The sequence below is a fragment of the Sitophilus oryzae genome, unplaced genomic scaffold, assembly GCF_002938485.1.
Source record: "Sitophilus oryzae breed Bouriz unplaced genomic scaffold, Soryzae_2.0 scaffold_866_pilon_pilon, whole genome shotgun sequence".
Taxonomy (NCBI): Eukaryota; Metazoa; Arthropoda; class Insecta; order Coleoptera; family Curculionidae; genus Sitophilus; species Sitophilus oryzae.
Genome location: NW_022147490.1, coordinates 65,578 through 80,553, shown reverse-complemented (window position 1 = coordinate 80,553; position 14,976 = coordinate 65,578). Strand labels below are relative to the sequence as shown.

The 14,976-nt window shown below is 31.7% G+C and overlaps 1 protein-coding gene across 1 annotated transcript; it reads right to left on the bottom strand.

Annotated features, from left to right (window-relative positions):
- Positions 1-692: 692 nt before the first annotated feature.
- Positions 693-5,769, bottom strand: LOC115890465 (bromodomain-containing protein 8). Its single transcript, XM_030910707.1, has 2 exons — positions 5,312-5,769; positions 693-3,806 (listed from the first exon to the last, which is right to left on the bottom strand). Exons 1-2 carry the CDS (start codon positions 5,712-5,714, stop codon positions 1,522-1,524), a joined length of 2,688 nt encoding a protein of 895 aa, XP_030766567.1. The 5' UTR covers positions 5,715-5,769; the 3' UTR covers positions 693-1,521.
- Between the last annotated feature and the right edge of the window lie 9,207 nt (positions 5,770-14,976).

Genomic DNA, 14,976 nt, shown 5'->3' with positions numbered 1-14,976 from the left:
ACGAAATAGGAATAGATCACACTACAGCGTTTCGAATTTTGAAACGACATAAATACTATTCAATACTAACAATTTAATAGTTATTGAATATTGTAATAATACTATAATTAACCTTGTAATTGATTACTTTATTTTACTTTAATTCATATTAATTTGTATTTATAAATACATCTTTAAGATTTCCGATGTAGGAATGAATTTTCAATAATAATAAAGCACTAAATAGGTAAATTTCTGAAATGACAACTTCATTTGACAGTTATCTTTTACCTTGACTGGTGCCGTACTGGTGCTCATAAGTAAATACAGAGGGCCCTAAGAAAGGAGAAATATTTAAAAAGAAATCGGCAATGACTCGTAAACGAGCTAATCAAAAATATCTAAAGTTATTCTTTTGAATACGGGTTTTAGTGCTCTTGAATAAACCTAAATAGAATTATTCTCTAAAATAATTAGGGAAGCCAATAATTGACCCCATTAAAATTTACATGGGATTTCCTATGTCCCGTCCAACGATTCAACACCCAGTATAGTGCACTCACAATTTTTTTTTTTTTTTTTTTTTTTTTTTAAAGTAGCTTATTTCAAATTGTCTACGTCAATACATGCTTTTCTTTTTTATTCTGTTGTAAAAAATTATCAGTTATTGACTTCATCTTAAGAAGTAGAGTAAAAAATTAAACACGTTATGGTACTTTAAATAGTCTATTTATTTCTAAGGCTATCAAACAATGCTTGAGCTTATTTTCTAATTCTAAATTTGATGGTATCATTTATAAATACCTACACAAAGCATATTTCCTAGTTCTTACTAAAACAGAAGAATTATTTACAATATAATTTTGTGTTTAAAAGTGCTGGTCTGGAAAATGCGCAGACTACAAAGAATACTCTCTAATTTTCACCAAATGGGTGATCTATTTACAATATTTTTATACCACTTAGTATAAGCTCTGGTCTGAACAATGCTCAGTAATCTAAAATAATGAGTGTAAATCGAACACTTTGAGATGAGATCTAAATAATAAATATATAAAACAAAAAATTTAAAGATCAAGAACAATTATTATTTAAAAAAAATACAAAAATTTCTTTATAGTATAGAATTGTACCAATCATTTAAATATGTACAATTACTAATTATATTATTCCAAGACTATTTTCTAAATCCCGGTAATATAGATGATTATTTACAATACATAATTTTAACTGTCTTACTTAATGGTGATAATGGTGGATATTATGTCATTCATCTCACTTTGAAATCGCATTTAAATGAAAAAAAAAATACGAACGAAAATACAAAGATTCTATCCTAAATGTACCAACCATATGAATGCGTGCTTTTAAATAATATTCAGACTATACAAAGTATATTTTTTTTAATTATCACTACAATAGATGAGATATTTACAATATTTTACACCACTAACTGGTATAAGCTCGGGTCTGGACAAAACTCAGTCATCAAAAACAATGACTGTAATCGAAAACCTCTCCAGAACACCGCAACTCGTACCCCTAGTCTTCCTTCTTCTTTTTAATCTTCACATCCTCGGCAACCTTCTTCCTCTTACAGCTCGACTCGCTAGTTCTGGTCTCTCTTCTCAAAGGAGCGTCCACCTGGCCTTGAGCTTGCAACAAAATCTCGATCGGATTCATCGACTCTTGTTGCATCTGCAACGCCATACTGTAAACCAGATCGTTCGTTTTATTGTACATAATGGCGTTGGTGAACATCAGCATCACGTCACGTTTAAATTCCAAAGACGTCCTGATCACACCGTTGTCGATGTTTTTCTTGATGGTGAGTAGATCCATCGGCCTGTAGACTAGAGTACTGTATCCCGGAGCCTGGTCGTCGGTTATGGGCTTTGAGAATAAGGAGGCGTACTTGTTGGAAGCCAGCCGATTGTACACGAGCATCACTGACTTTTTCCAGTTCCTGTAATCTTTGTCGTCATCATAGAAGCTACTGGATGCCGGTGAGTTTGGTAGCGAGTCAATCGGAGTTCCCGGAGTTGAATATCTTCTTTTAGCGCCCCTAGCTATGTTATCTTCCTCTTCAGTCCAGGGACTGTTCGACCTCTCGTTCTCAGACTTCAAGCGATTTTTATAAAACTCCTTTTTCTCCACTTCTCTTTTAATATTAAACAACGACTCTTCGGTAGTTTCAGACTGGTCTGTCTTCTCAACAGTCAGAAACATGTCAAAGGATTTATCTTCTTTCTTTTTATTTCTGGAATAGTCTCGCCTAGTTTTTCCGGTCTTGTCAATTTTCACTTCCATATTGACGTTTCCATAGAGCTCGTCAACTAAATCTGATGATATTGTACCCTCAAGATTCACTTCGGATGAATTTCCTATGCTCATATTAGCTTTATCGTCTTCTTCCACCTTTAAAGCTGGAGACATTTCCATAATCGGTTCTTCAAGGTTTTCGTTTTTCTTCATATCTACTTCGTTCTCATCAGATTTTATATCATCTTCCATCTTTTCATCCTTCAAAGGCGTATCTTCAAAATTATCATCCCTGAGTAATTGTTCAATGTTTTTTTCAGCTTCCTGATCTACTCTGTTTGAATGTACAATACTTTGAATCTGGGACTTATTTAACTTGTTCTCACTAGCTTGTTCTTCAGACTGTACCTCAACAATTTCTACCGAACCGGACATGCTTTTACTTCGTTGTGTCGGCTTGGAATGCTCAATAATCCTTTCTTCAGATTCCCCTTCAGAAACTGGGGGAGTTTCCGGTTTTTCTATCAGTTTCTTCGATTCATCAATCTTAACAGGGGACTGTTGTTGGTACAGAGGTACATACTGACCGCTGTCCTGCTTCATAGCCGATGGTTTTGTAGGAGACTGAAATAACACGGGGTCTTCTTGGAATTCGAAAGGATCGACTACTGGAAGGAGAACCGGTTTTTCAGTAGGTTTCTCGACTTCAAGCGCGTCCTTTTTTGGAGGTTCTTCGAGAGAAATGACTTCTTCGTCTAAATCGTCTAACTCTAAATTAATATTGATGTCACCATTACCGTCTAGCTGCAAATGCTGGTCAGGATCAGCGACTATATCCTGAGCGTTTTCTATTATCTCCGATATAATGTCGTCAACCTCTTCTTTCTTGATCTCCGGCAAAGGACCGTCTTGCACTAATATACTGTTGGCTAAATCGTCAATTTTTAAGTTGGCCTCGTCGTCCAACATGTCAGTGTCCAAAGGCTGAGAGTGGTTGTGGCTTTGGTCTTGTCCAATCGCCGTGCTCACAAGCTGTTGAAGACTGGCCGAAACCGAGACTCCGGCAGATGAATTTAATAAGCTGGCTATTGTAGGATTCGCCGCGCTTCCTTGCGGGTTGATCTTCTGCTGGTTGCCTTGACTCGTGATGGCGCTATGTAGAATAGAGGTGGATACGGCGGACACGTTTGGAACTTGAGAAGGAGACTTCAGTAAACTGGTGAGAAGGGGAGACAGCGCAGGTCTAGAAGACTCTTGGATCTGGATATGACCGACATGATGTTGCGAGTAATGCGGTGGCTGTTGCTGGTGTTGCTGATACTGCTGAGTATTGCTATCATCAAATTCAGATTCTCCGAACTCATCCAGACCATCGGATAGTTTTCTTTTCTGACCGGCTACGGGATAAGGTGATTTTAGAGGTCGCCAAGCTCTTTCTATTTCCTGTTTTTTCAAGTCTCTTTGTTTCAACCACTTGGAGTGAGCTGCGGCTTCCTGCTGACTTTTTTGCTCTTCCTCGTCGATCTCCTTGCACCATTTGTCCAGTTGCTCTTCAGTTATTTTACCTAAATATTTTATTTCGTCAGTAAATAATTCAAATTGTTATTATAGCATTCAAATTGTTAAGTAAAATTATTTCGTTGTGTAATTATTATTGATATTTAATCAGTATCATAATAAATATACATAAAATAGTAAGTCTGTAAATCTGTTAAAAAACAAAGCAACTCAAATAGTTAGTAAGTAAAAAGACACATTCTAGTTTATTTATTTTTATTAACATGGTCATAGTTGAATTAAAATAAATTAAAATTAAATTAAATTGGATGTGTGTTTGCTGCTGTGCGAGCGGTACCTATGGATTTTTTTAAATGGGACTCCCTGTTTATATGTTTTTTTCAATAAGATTCTCTGACAAAATAAAAATAAACTCTTAAAAGAGCCGAAATTTACAGTGTCAGCCATATTTCCATAAATGTCACGAAAGTAAACTGATTATCACTAGTGATATAAGTACAAGTACTTTGAATTTAAATTAATTTTCAATATCTCAATAATAGTAACACCCAGTATACAAGGCGATTCATGAGGAAATGTCAAATGAGGTGCGTATTCAAGACCCAAAAATAACCATAAAAGTCTAAATAAATATGTGTCCGCAAGGCTTTCCTTTTTGAGATATAAGTTAGTAATATAAAGTAATAATAATATTGGCAATATTAATATAATAACATTGGACTCAAAATTGGCATGCGGTGGTTTTTGGTATGACAAATTCTATTCTAATCTTAGTATAGAATATAGCAGTTGCTTGTAGGAGGCGCCACGCCACCAAAATGTCTTTCTACTCTTTCAAATAACCATAACTTTTTGATTCAACCCTGTGTTGCATTTGTGAATAATATAAATGATGGTTATTTTTATGTCAGAAAGGTATAATACTTATTAAAATTAAAAGTTGATATGAACAACCATTTTCGAGATATTTGAATTATAATACTTACATTATCATAGATTTTATTAAAAAAAAATAGAACCATTAATTTAAAGCTATAAAACCTTGTATCGCAAAAACGAAGGGCTAGCGGGTATATATTTATATACACTTTTATGTGTAATTTTTGGCCTAAAATATATACCCAAAGTATTGAAATTTCCTTATTATCATCACCCTGTATAAAAAAATCAACTCAAAACAAAAATTGTGTCAAGAATTTTGACTAAAACTGAGACTATAAATTATTTTAATAACTAGTATATAGTAGACAACTAGTACAAAGTACAAAGTTAATTCAAAACACTTATGGTGGGTTCATACTTTGAGTATTAGTCCTTACCTTACCCTATGCCTTACCCTTAACATTAACCTTAAAAAAATACTGTTCATAAATAATACTTCTGCTATAAATAAAAATAAATCAATATGTTATAGACACAACTCCAACAAATCCAAATTAGATAGATACAACCACAGACTAACCAAAAGTTAGTCTGCGATACACAATACAACTTATAAAATAAACAAATAGGCACTCCAGAAAACATTGAGTACACTAAGAAGAAAGCTAACCTGATTGTAGTAGTTTCATATGCTCTTGGAGTTTTTGAAATTCGGCTTTCTCGTCAGCTAGCAGCTTCTTCAACTCGGCTTGCCTTTCAGCCAAGAGCCGTTTAAGTATGCATTCGGCTGGTGTTTCTATGCCTGTTTCAACTCCGCCCGAAATTCTCTTTTTACGTTTAGGTGTCTCAACGTTACCCAACAAGGCCCCATATTGTGCGGCACAGTTCTTCTGGTGAAACCAATCTGCCGGCCGATTAGGTTCACCGAAGGGTTTTAAGGCTCTACTGACGGACATCCAGTTTTGGTCCCCACTTCGGGCAACAGCAGAGGCTAGACATAATTGTTCCCTAATCGACCATTTGTCTAGTGGTTCTCGTTTTAATTGCAATCTTTCTTGAATGGTACTCATCATGAATAATTGCGTAAATAAAAACAATCTGACATAAACTGTCACGATATAAAGACATCTAACCTCACTTCTTCTCTCAAAAAAGTGGTGTTTATATTCTCTTTTTTGCAGTCTAATTCTGTGGTCCAGTTAACTAGACAGGTGCTTACTTTGATTACGCGGAATCGAAACCGCGTTCCTCAGTTCCCCCAGAAGAACATTACTTTTATTCTTTGGTTTTGGTACTTTTAAGACCTATAATATGAAAAAGAAGAAGATTGCATGTGGCGCCATTGTGGAAAAAGTGAGAAAATTTTGAACTAAAGTGTTTTCAAGGTTGCCAAGATATTAGGAAAATCCTGAAACGAAGCTAAATGAATGTTTTTTTGTCAGTATAAAATTAATTAAACCATTACAAAATCATGACAAATCCAACAAACACATAATACGAACTTTTTTTATAATATATTTTCGAAATATTATCTATGATATTATCTTCGTAATTATTTTTTTTAGACATAGCGTTATTTATGCAACAAAAAATGACCATGTGTTCAATCTGACAACATTGACAGTACGACGTTTTCCGTTGTTAATAAGAAGTTATGTCGCTTTTACAATTTTGCTGATTTTTTGATAGAAAACTGATTTTTCTGGATACTATTTGAGTGTATTCTGTTCCTTAACGCATGCTTGACCTCGTGAAAATGTAAGTATTCACTATTTCGTTTGTTTTCTATAGTATTTATCACTTTAAAATTTTACAATTACATCATCATTCAAAGCTGATTGTTCCTATTTTCTTTTTCAAAATCGTGTGTCTGGAGATATAGATACATTCCTTAATGTCTCTATTGTGCGTTAAAAATAAAGTTACTTAGAATAATGCTCCATATTTAGAGATTTCTGGTATTTTTTGGACCATTTTTTAGTAGAGTTTAAAGAAGTTTTTTATTCCTGATTGAATTTTTTAGTTGTTTATTCCCATAGACAAACAAGTATTTTCTACGTCGTTTAAAATGAATCGGTGTTAGTATACCTGAAGGGGGCCCCCATTCTCAATAATTATATAATACTTTGAGATAAAATAAAATACTTTTAAACACATGTTTAATACTCATCATTACATCATCATATTTATTAGCAATTTTACATTGTTTTAAACATATAAGGCCTTAATATTTATTATTTCCTTTTTTAGGAGCTTTTAATAATAATAGACATCAGCAAAGACCACCTAAAAGAAGAGTGGGCGACCACTTACACAATCCAGATGTTCAGCCATCGATCTGGTTTAAGAGTTGGTCTTCCATAATCTTATGAAAAGTAAATTTATTTTATTATTTAAAAAAAAAATTTAAGATATATTTAATATTAATGAATAAGTAGAAAATACATACGAATTATAGCATAATTAATCAAATGTAATACTATATATTTTCATTTTTTTTACAGATTTTCCACAACAAATCGATGGATATATATAGTTTCAGAGCAGTACATTTATCCTTTTCATGAATATTACCAACAATGCATCAGGACTTATAAGTATATCAAAAACTGTATTTCTTTTGGGTAAATATATTTTTACTGGATTTTAATCTTCTTCAGTGGAGTTTATCATTTTTAAATTTAATGAAGAAAAAAATCCATTCAGTCTCTAGGTTACATTTTTATGGTTTTTATTATCGTAGAAAAAATCCCCTAGTAGGCCCTCTAGTTTTATTTTAGGCTAATTTTTCTTTTTGATAGAATACTATCTAGATAAAAATTCAAGTTGTCTTTGGTTTACTTTTATTTCTCTATAACAATTATTGACTGATTGACTTATTAACTGACTTCCATATATTTTTAATATTGGAAATAATAATCAGTAATGAGCCAAATATTTTATTGTTTGTATTTCTATATCTTATTTGTTTGGTAAAATATACTGTCTACTTAGAATTCTACTTGATGTTTTTTATGGTTAACTTTTATTTCTGGATAATAGCTTCGCTCCAAGATTTTCTTCATTGTATGGAAATAAAACATCATTTATCGATTCTATAAATGTTCCTTTGACTGTATTTCTATAGTTTATTTGTTTGGTAAACTGCATGTTATTTTTGGTTTACTTTCCATTTCCCTATAATAAACTGATACCTTGTATATTCAGGATTCACCCTGTATATTATGTTATTGTTTGTGGGAATAATATCATTTATCAATTCTATAAAATATTCCATTAACTGTATTTCTATAAGTCTTCTTTTATTTGTATTATTTTTCTTATGCTGTCATTCTTCTAATACTTTTTTGTTTGTGTAATTTCTCGCCCCAAATTTTAGTTTTGATGGGTCCATTTTCATATAATTTTTTTCAGTTCATATGCCATCATGAATTTTACGGATTATATTAGTTTTGATTTGGCCCGTGTTTCAATAATACATTTAAAACTTCCATACCATAATGATAAATTTCCAATCAATTCCTGGCGAATTTGCCATTTTTTCGTTTTTTGGCACTTTTGCATTTTTAGCATTTTTTCCAATGGATTTTCCTGGTAACTTCAACTTCAGAGCATCATAACTAGCCCCCCCCTAAGAGGAGGAGACCCGGGTCACCCTCTAACCCTGATGTTCGGTCATCGATGACCTATGTAGCATGCATAGGTACCCAAGGGAGTCACCACCCTCTGGTTTACGAGCTAGGTGTTCTAATGCTAGAGGCTTCGGCCGGATACGACCTGGCACCCAAGCTCCGAGACTTCTTCGTGCACGTATTCCGTGACCCTCGAAGAGGCAGGGGGCGGGATATCGGACACATTGAAGATGATGAGGGGGGTCCGCCTGTAGGGGGTCCCGGTGGATGTCCGCTCGATGGGTGACGAGGGTGACCCGAGACGAGGCTGCTTAGCTGGGATGGGAACTGACTGGTGAGGCTTAATCGTCGGCCAAGGGTTAAATCTGATAAAGGGGGGCGAACTTATATGCTCTGGAGGAACTTGTGCTTGTAAAGCATAATCTTTGGCCACCTTTTATTTATCACATACTTCTTTATTTTTTTCTCTTGATTTTGGCCTACCTCTATTACACAATTTTTGTCTTCTATATTTTCTTTATTATTAGAATATCATCATATATCAATGCTATAAACTCTTCCAATGATTGTCTTTTTTGTGTATCATCCTTCTGAGATTTCTCTAAGACTTATTTCAACATTTCTATTGCCTTAATAGAATTATATATTTTTTTATCCATTTTTATGCCATTGTTTATCCAATTTATCTCTAATTTTCATGCCAATTTTTTCATTTCATCATACCTCTATGTTTCGTTATTTTTCTCTCATACTTTCTTCCATATGAGAGTGTCATAATTTATCATTTCTATAAACTGTTGCAATTGATTGTCTTTTTTATATATTGTTATAATTTTTTTAGGTCATTCTTCTGAGACTTTTCTGAGACATACTTTATGTCATTATTTGTTTCCTATATTTTTTCCTGTTTTATATCTATGATTCATTAATATTTTTCTATCATTCGTCAATTATATTATATAATTGTAATTTTTTTGTGTCATTCTTCTAAGACTTCTCTTAGTTCGTCGCTCATTTTTATGCTTTTTTTTAATTCTACATACCTCTGTTCTGTATTTGTTTCCTATTATTTTTATTCTGTGAAATTTTCTATTCGTTTTCTATATGTTCAAATTGCTAAAACCTCATTTACTTGTATAATTTTTTTTAATTTTTTTATTCATGTCATTTTGTGACTTTCTTTCTCTAAGGCACTTTATTTCTATTGTCTGTTTTCATACCTTACAGAGTAAATCTAAACTTAAATTTTCTTAATTTTTTTAATTGAGTTTTTGAATGCGATATTGTACTGCTTTGGAACAAGGATTTTTTGGGACAGCTGCACTTCAATTCAACCGCCCTCTTTAAGATGTCCTTAGCTTGATTAAATTCAACATTCAACAATGGACTGAGGATAAAATCTGTCATTGAAGAGGAACTAAATAGTTTCAGGTAAGTTACACTACATTTTTTTATTAATATTATTATGACCTTTAGTTTGTTATAGTAGTTTTAGTAATATTTTATTTATATTACACACATTAAACATTTTTTTAATTAATTTCAAATTTATTTATAAACCTTCTTATTTTCAGATTTTTGAAAATCATTCTACAACAACTGCAGCTAGTACTGGTACTTCTGTATTTCAAGGAGATTTCTTCTGCACACATCTCAAGAAGACTTTAGAAACACTGAACATTTTGTTTTAAAAGTTTTATGATATTTTTTGTACAAATGTTTACATATTTGATGAAAAATGTTTTTGAATTCTGTAATTTATTTATAAACTTTTTAAATATTTAAGTTAAAAAAATTCTTATATCATAAAAGTCTATATTCCAGTAGATTCCAGTTGTATAAAAAATAAAAATGCAGAATTCAAGATTATTTAAATTTTAATTTTATTCTTGATCATTTTCTTGGAACTCTATACTGTACAATAAAAAAGTTTTCTAATCAAGGAGGCTTTAAGCATGGATAAAGAATCATTTTCTATGAGGAATTACATTAAAATTAATATAAGTTTTTATATTTCAAAAATGTTAGGTCATATTAATAATTAGAGTACTATTTATATTGGTTACAGATGAGATATTTAAGTGTAATGTTTTAGTTAAGTTATACCTATACAGAGTGAGTCTTTAATAACTGCAAATATTTTCAGAGCTGGTAGATCTCGATAAAAGAAATACAGGGTGGTCCGAATTGTATTCCGGAAACTTCGGCGGCATATTCTGCAGATTAAAATAAGTAAAAAAGTTCGTTTAGTGTATGTCCTAAAATGCTTAGTTTCGGAGATACAGGGTGTAGAAATTTCATTTTTATTTCGATTTTTTCCAAATAATTTAAGAAGTAACGTCAATATTTGTATGAAAATTGGTATCTAGAGGTTTTTGGGCATGAGAAATTTGATTTTCATGTCAATATGACTCCTACTTGTAGAGGGCGCCACCTACATATGCTTTAACTGGTTTGAAGAGTAATAACTTTTCATCCATACCTGTATAAAACTACTGAGTAAAAAATATACATTTACAACTTTTTTTACATAAAAAAGGTCTCTTGGTAAAAATCGCTACGAGTAATGGTTCTCGAGATATTTGAAATTGAAATTATCTGTACCTGTTATCATTGACAAATTAAACATGTTGACCAAATAGTTATTAGACTGAAATCTTAAATTTGAAATGTTTTTGTGCCAAAAGTTCAACAGAAACTGTTTAATCATCATTATTTCGCAGAAAAATTTATGATTAATTTAAAAAAATAAAAATGTATTATTTCAGTCAAATAACTCTATTCAACGTGTGCTTATTTTTTTGTCAATAATGACTATGTATTGACTATTTCCATTTTAAATATCTTGAGAACGGTTGCTCGTAGCGATTTTTACCAAGAGACATTTTTACGTAAAAAATCATGGAAATGTATATTTTTTTAGTCAGTAGTTTTATACAGGTACCGTCGAAAAGTTATTACTCTTCAAAACAGTCAAAACGCATGTAGGTGGCGCCCCGTACAAATAGGAGTCATTTTGACATCAAAATCAAATTTCTCGTATCACAAAACTCCCAGACACCAATTTTCATCCAGATATTGACGTCACTTAAGAAATTATTTAGAAAAAATCGAAATAAAAATGAAACTTCTACACCCTGTATCTCCGAAACTAAGCATTTTAGGACATACATTTAAGCTTGATTTTTATGCATCTGTTGTCCGACGATACGTTGGAACTGGTTGATACGATATTAATTTCATTGGTTGTATTTAAAGGCTTCAATTGGTTAACCGTTATACGAACTATTTTACTTATTTTTATCTGCAGAAGATGCTGCCAAAGTTTCCGGAATACAGTTCGGACCGCTCTGTATATGTTTTCTCTCTACCTTTTTAAAAAAAAAAGTTTTTTAGAAGTCCAAAATAACAGAGTTATTTTACTTTGAAAATTTCCAAACAAAAATTATTTTTTGCTTAAATTTTTCGAACCACTGGATCTTTTCTGGGTTTTGTTTCTTGTAAATTTAATTCTTTCTTGCATATTATCAAGAAATTATGTTTTTTAACTAAAAAGCGCTAATTTAAGACTCATCCTGTATATGATAATTAAATATGCATATAATGTGATTAAAACCACGGATGGTTGTTGATTAAAATCTTATAGTAAAGAAATATTTTTAGATGTAGAAAAATAGTTCTTTACATGTAAAAAACAAGTTTATTACAAGAATATAACTAGTTTTTTACGTGTGGAATTAGTAGTTATATATTATATTATAAGGTATTTTTTAGGTTTTATGTAAAGCTTCTTTGAAAACGCTGTTAACTGTTATTGCAATGTACAAAAGATACCATTCGATTGAAAAAAAAACGGCGTCAGAGATGGTTTAGAAATTTAGTCATTTTATATTTTCTAAATTAAAGAATTTTCTAAATTATATTTATATGGGGAATTTCATAAATTGTAATTTAAAAGCCAACTGGAGGCCAGTTTTTTCTATTATATTGTTTAATTTATTTAATTATGTTTAGTTATTTTATTGTTAATATATCTTCTCTTTTATGTAGAGATCGAATTATAGGCAAAAATAATGTATGTAGAGAACAATGTATTTCTTTGCTTTTAAGTTTTTTACATTTTTTACAGTTTTTTACGTGTATTTTACACCATAATTAGTTTAACTATTCTTGACTTTGTATAATGATAAATAAACAATACTTATGGAAAATACACTCACCAGCAAGAAAAACGGGCACCTTAAAATTTTCATATATAAAGTTTAATATATTGTCCTAATGTGCCGATTTTAATGATTTATTAAGCAATATGTAGCTAAATTACTTCACTTTTTAGCACCTAATATGTTGATATTTTGGTGAAGGTTTGAAACACCCTGTGTTGAGATGTTAAGTGTTAATATGTTAAGACAGTATGAAATTTAAAAAGTTCATCTCAATAACTATATTTTTGTAGGAGATATTCGCTTTTGAAGAACACACTAACATTTTTTCTTAATTTTTACATTAAAACCATGCATTTGGTTTTGGTTAGGTCAAATACATGCAAAAAAAATAATTTGGAGAGTTTAGTTTGTTTAGAAATTTTTTTATCTCTTGTGTTTTTTTGATAAAATTTGCCGATTTGAAATTAAAAAATTAAATGTAAAGCATTACATGTCAGGACAAAACACATTTTTAGATAACGAATATAGTGATAATAACGATAATAATTATCTAGATAATAACGTATTGCAGTAAAGTAATGTCGAATAAAATAATATTAGAATCATCCTAAAAAGTGACAGCGGCCGACTAGATTTTTTCCTAAAAGAATAACAGCAGCCCACTAGATCTAATCTGAAAATGTTTTTTGTCTTGACATGTAAGGCGTTACATTTTATTTGTTAATTTCAAATCGGTGAGTTTTATCAAAACACAAGAGATAAAAAAGTTTTATCTTACAAATTACAAAATCTTATCTTACAAAGATGATAGGGGTAATTTATTTCAACCCCTTCCACTCTTTTTAAAAAAGTGAGAAAATTACCAGAAAGTGTGTTTTCGTAACAGTAATGCTTCCATAAAATTTCATTAGTCGACCGCTTTTCGTGTTCAAGAAAAAAAAATAAAAACTTATTATATTTCCGCCATCTTTATACCGCGATATCTCCCTAATGGTTGACTTTTGACCCAACGTTTATAAAGCAAACTACCCTTTATTTTACTACCCCTCCTGAAGTTTTTCGCATTTGTTTTGAAACACCCTGTATAAAACTTCAAAATGCATCAAAGTTGCGTTTTGCCCGTTTTTCGTGCCGGTGAGTGTAGGATTACCTTTATTTTTAACCATCAAAATCAAAGCCTCTTTGATCATAAAACTTAGATCGTTTACACTGTTTATTAGTTTAGCAATACTAATTAGAATAAATTTACTTTTATTTAGATTTAACTATCTTTGTCAAATATATGTGTGTATGTGTCCAGTAGTTTATTATGGATAAATAAAACTATTAAAATTACTTTTTGTTTTCTTTGAAAATTACTTCTAGTAAAAAGATCAAGTATATAAAACTCCAAAAGATACAATTATTCATCTCCTTGCTCTTATGTTCTCCTGATAGCAATGGAACAGTCAAACTAATCCAGATAATACGACGAAGCAAAAGAAGTAAGTGCTTTTATGGCCATTCGATAGAGAATTCATTTGCTCTATATATAAATAAGTTTCGTTGCAAGTTCGAATGTCTTTGATCTCCATCAGGAGCACATAAGGTCGAAAAGGTGATTTAGTAGTTTAAAAATCGCAAACGTATATACCTCCTCGCGCTCATATGTTCCCGATACAAATTCAAGATTCCTCATTTTTAACAAAAGCGACCAAAAATAATTTCGACCCAGCAAAAATTGGAGTACCCGACCAACGAGTTAGAATGAGTTAGATTTTTTCGAAAAACGGCCATAACTTCCGAAATATAAGAGATATCGAGGAACGGAACTCGGCATTCGATTCGCCTTTCAACCCTCTATAAGGGTGCATAATTAGGGCGCGATCGGAGACAAAAAAAATTTTTCGCCAAAAATGAAGGAAGGTTAACCCCTTACCTCATTTTTCGCCAAAAAATTTTTTGCTCTCCGATCGCGCCCTCGTTTTGCGCCCTTATAGAGGGTTGAAATGCCTATCGAAAGCCGAGTTCCGTTCCTCTCTAACCCTTATAGTTTCCGAGATATTAAGGGTTGAAGTTTGGAAACGAGTTCGAAGTGCTAGAGATAGCAGAAATATCGTTGATCGATGCTTTATTTAAATGTGGTACTAAATTTGCTTCTTACCTCTTCGCTTTTAAGTGTTCCTGATAGAAATCGGCGATTTTTGACCCGGTTTAAAAATTTTCGTGCAGTCTTTGACAAAAATTGAATTTTCTCGGATATGTATCAGGAGCACATAAGAGCGATGAGGTAAATATTGGTACTCAGTTTAATCCTTACCTCTTCGCACTTAATGTGTTCCTGATAGAAATCAGTGATTTTGGACAAGGATTAACATTTTTCGTTCAATTTTTATTAAAAGCCGAATTTTCTCGGATTTGTATCAGGAGTACATAAGAGCGAAGAGGTAAATGTAGGGTATTCTTTTTATATAGAATACTGTCTATTCCTGGACCACGTTAGTTGTTTAGTGTAAGTATATATTATATTATATTTTTTTGGATAATACTAAAAGGCT

Bases quoted from the DNA above. Each gene is read 5' to 3' on its own strand.
- LOC115890465 (XM_030910707.1), bottom strand. From the start codon at position 5,714: ATGATGAGTACCATTCAAGAAAGATTGCAATTAAAACGAGAACCACTA. The intron at 3,807-5,311 runs GTTAGCTTTCTT...TAAAATATTTAG, and splicing joins TATGAAACTACTACAATCAG to GTAAAATAACTGAAGAGCAA.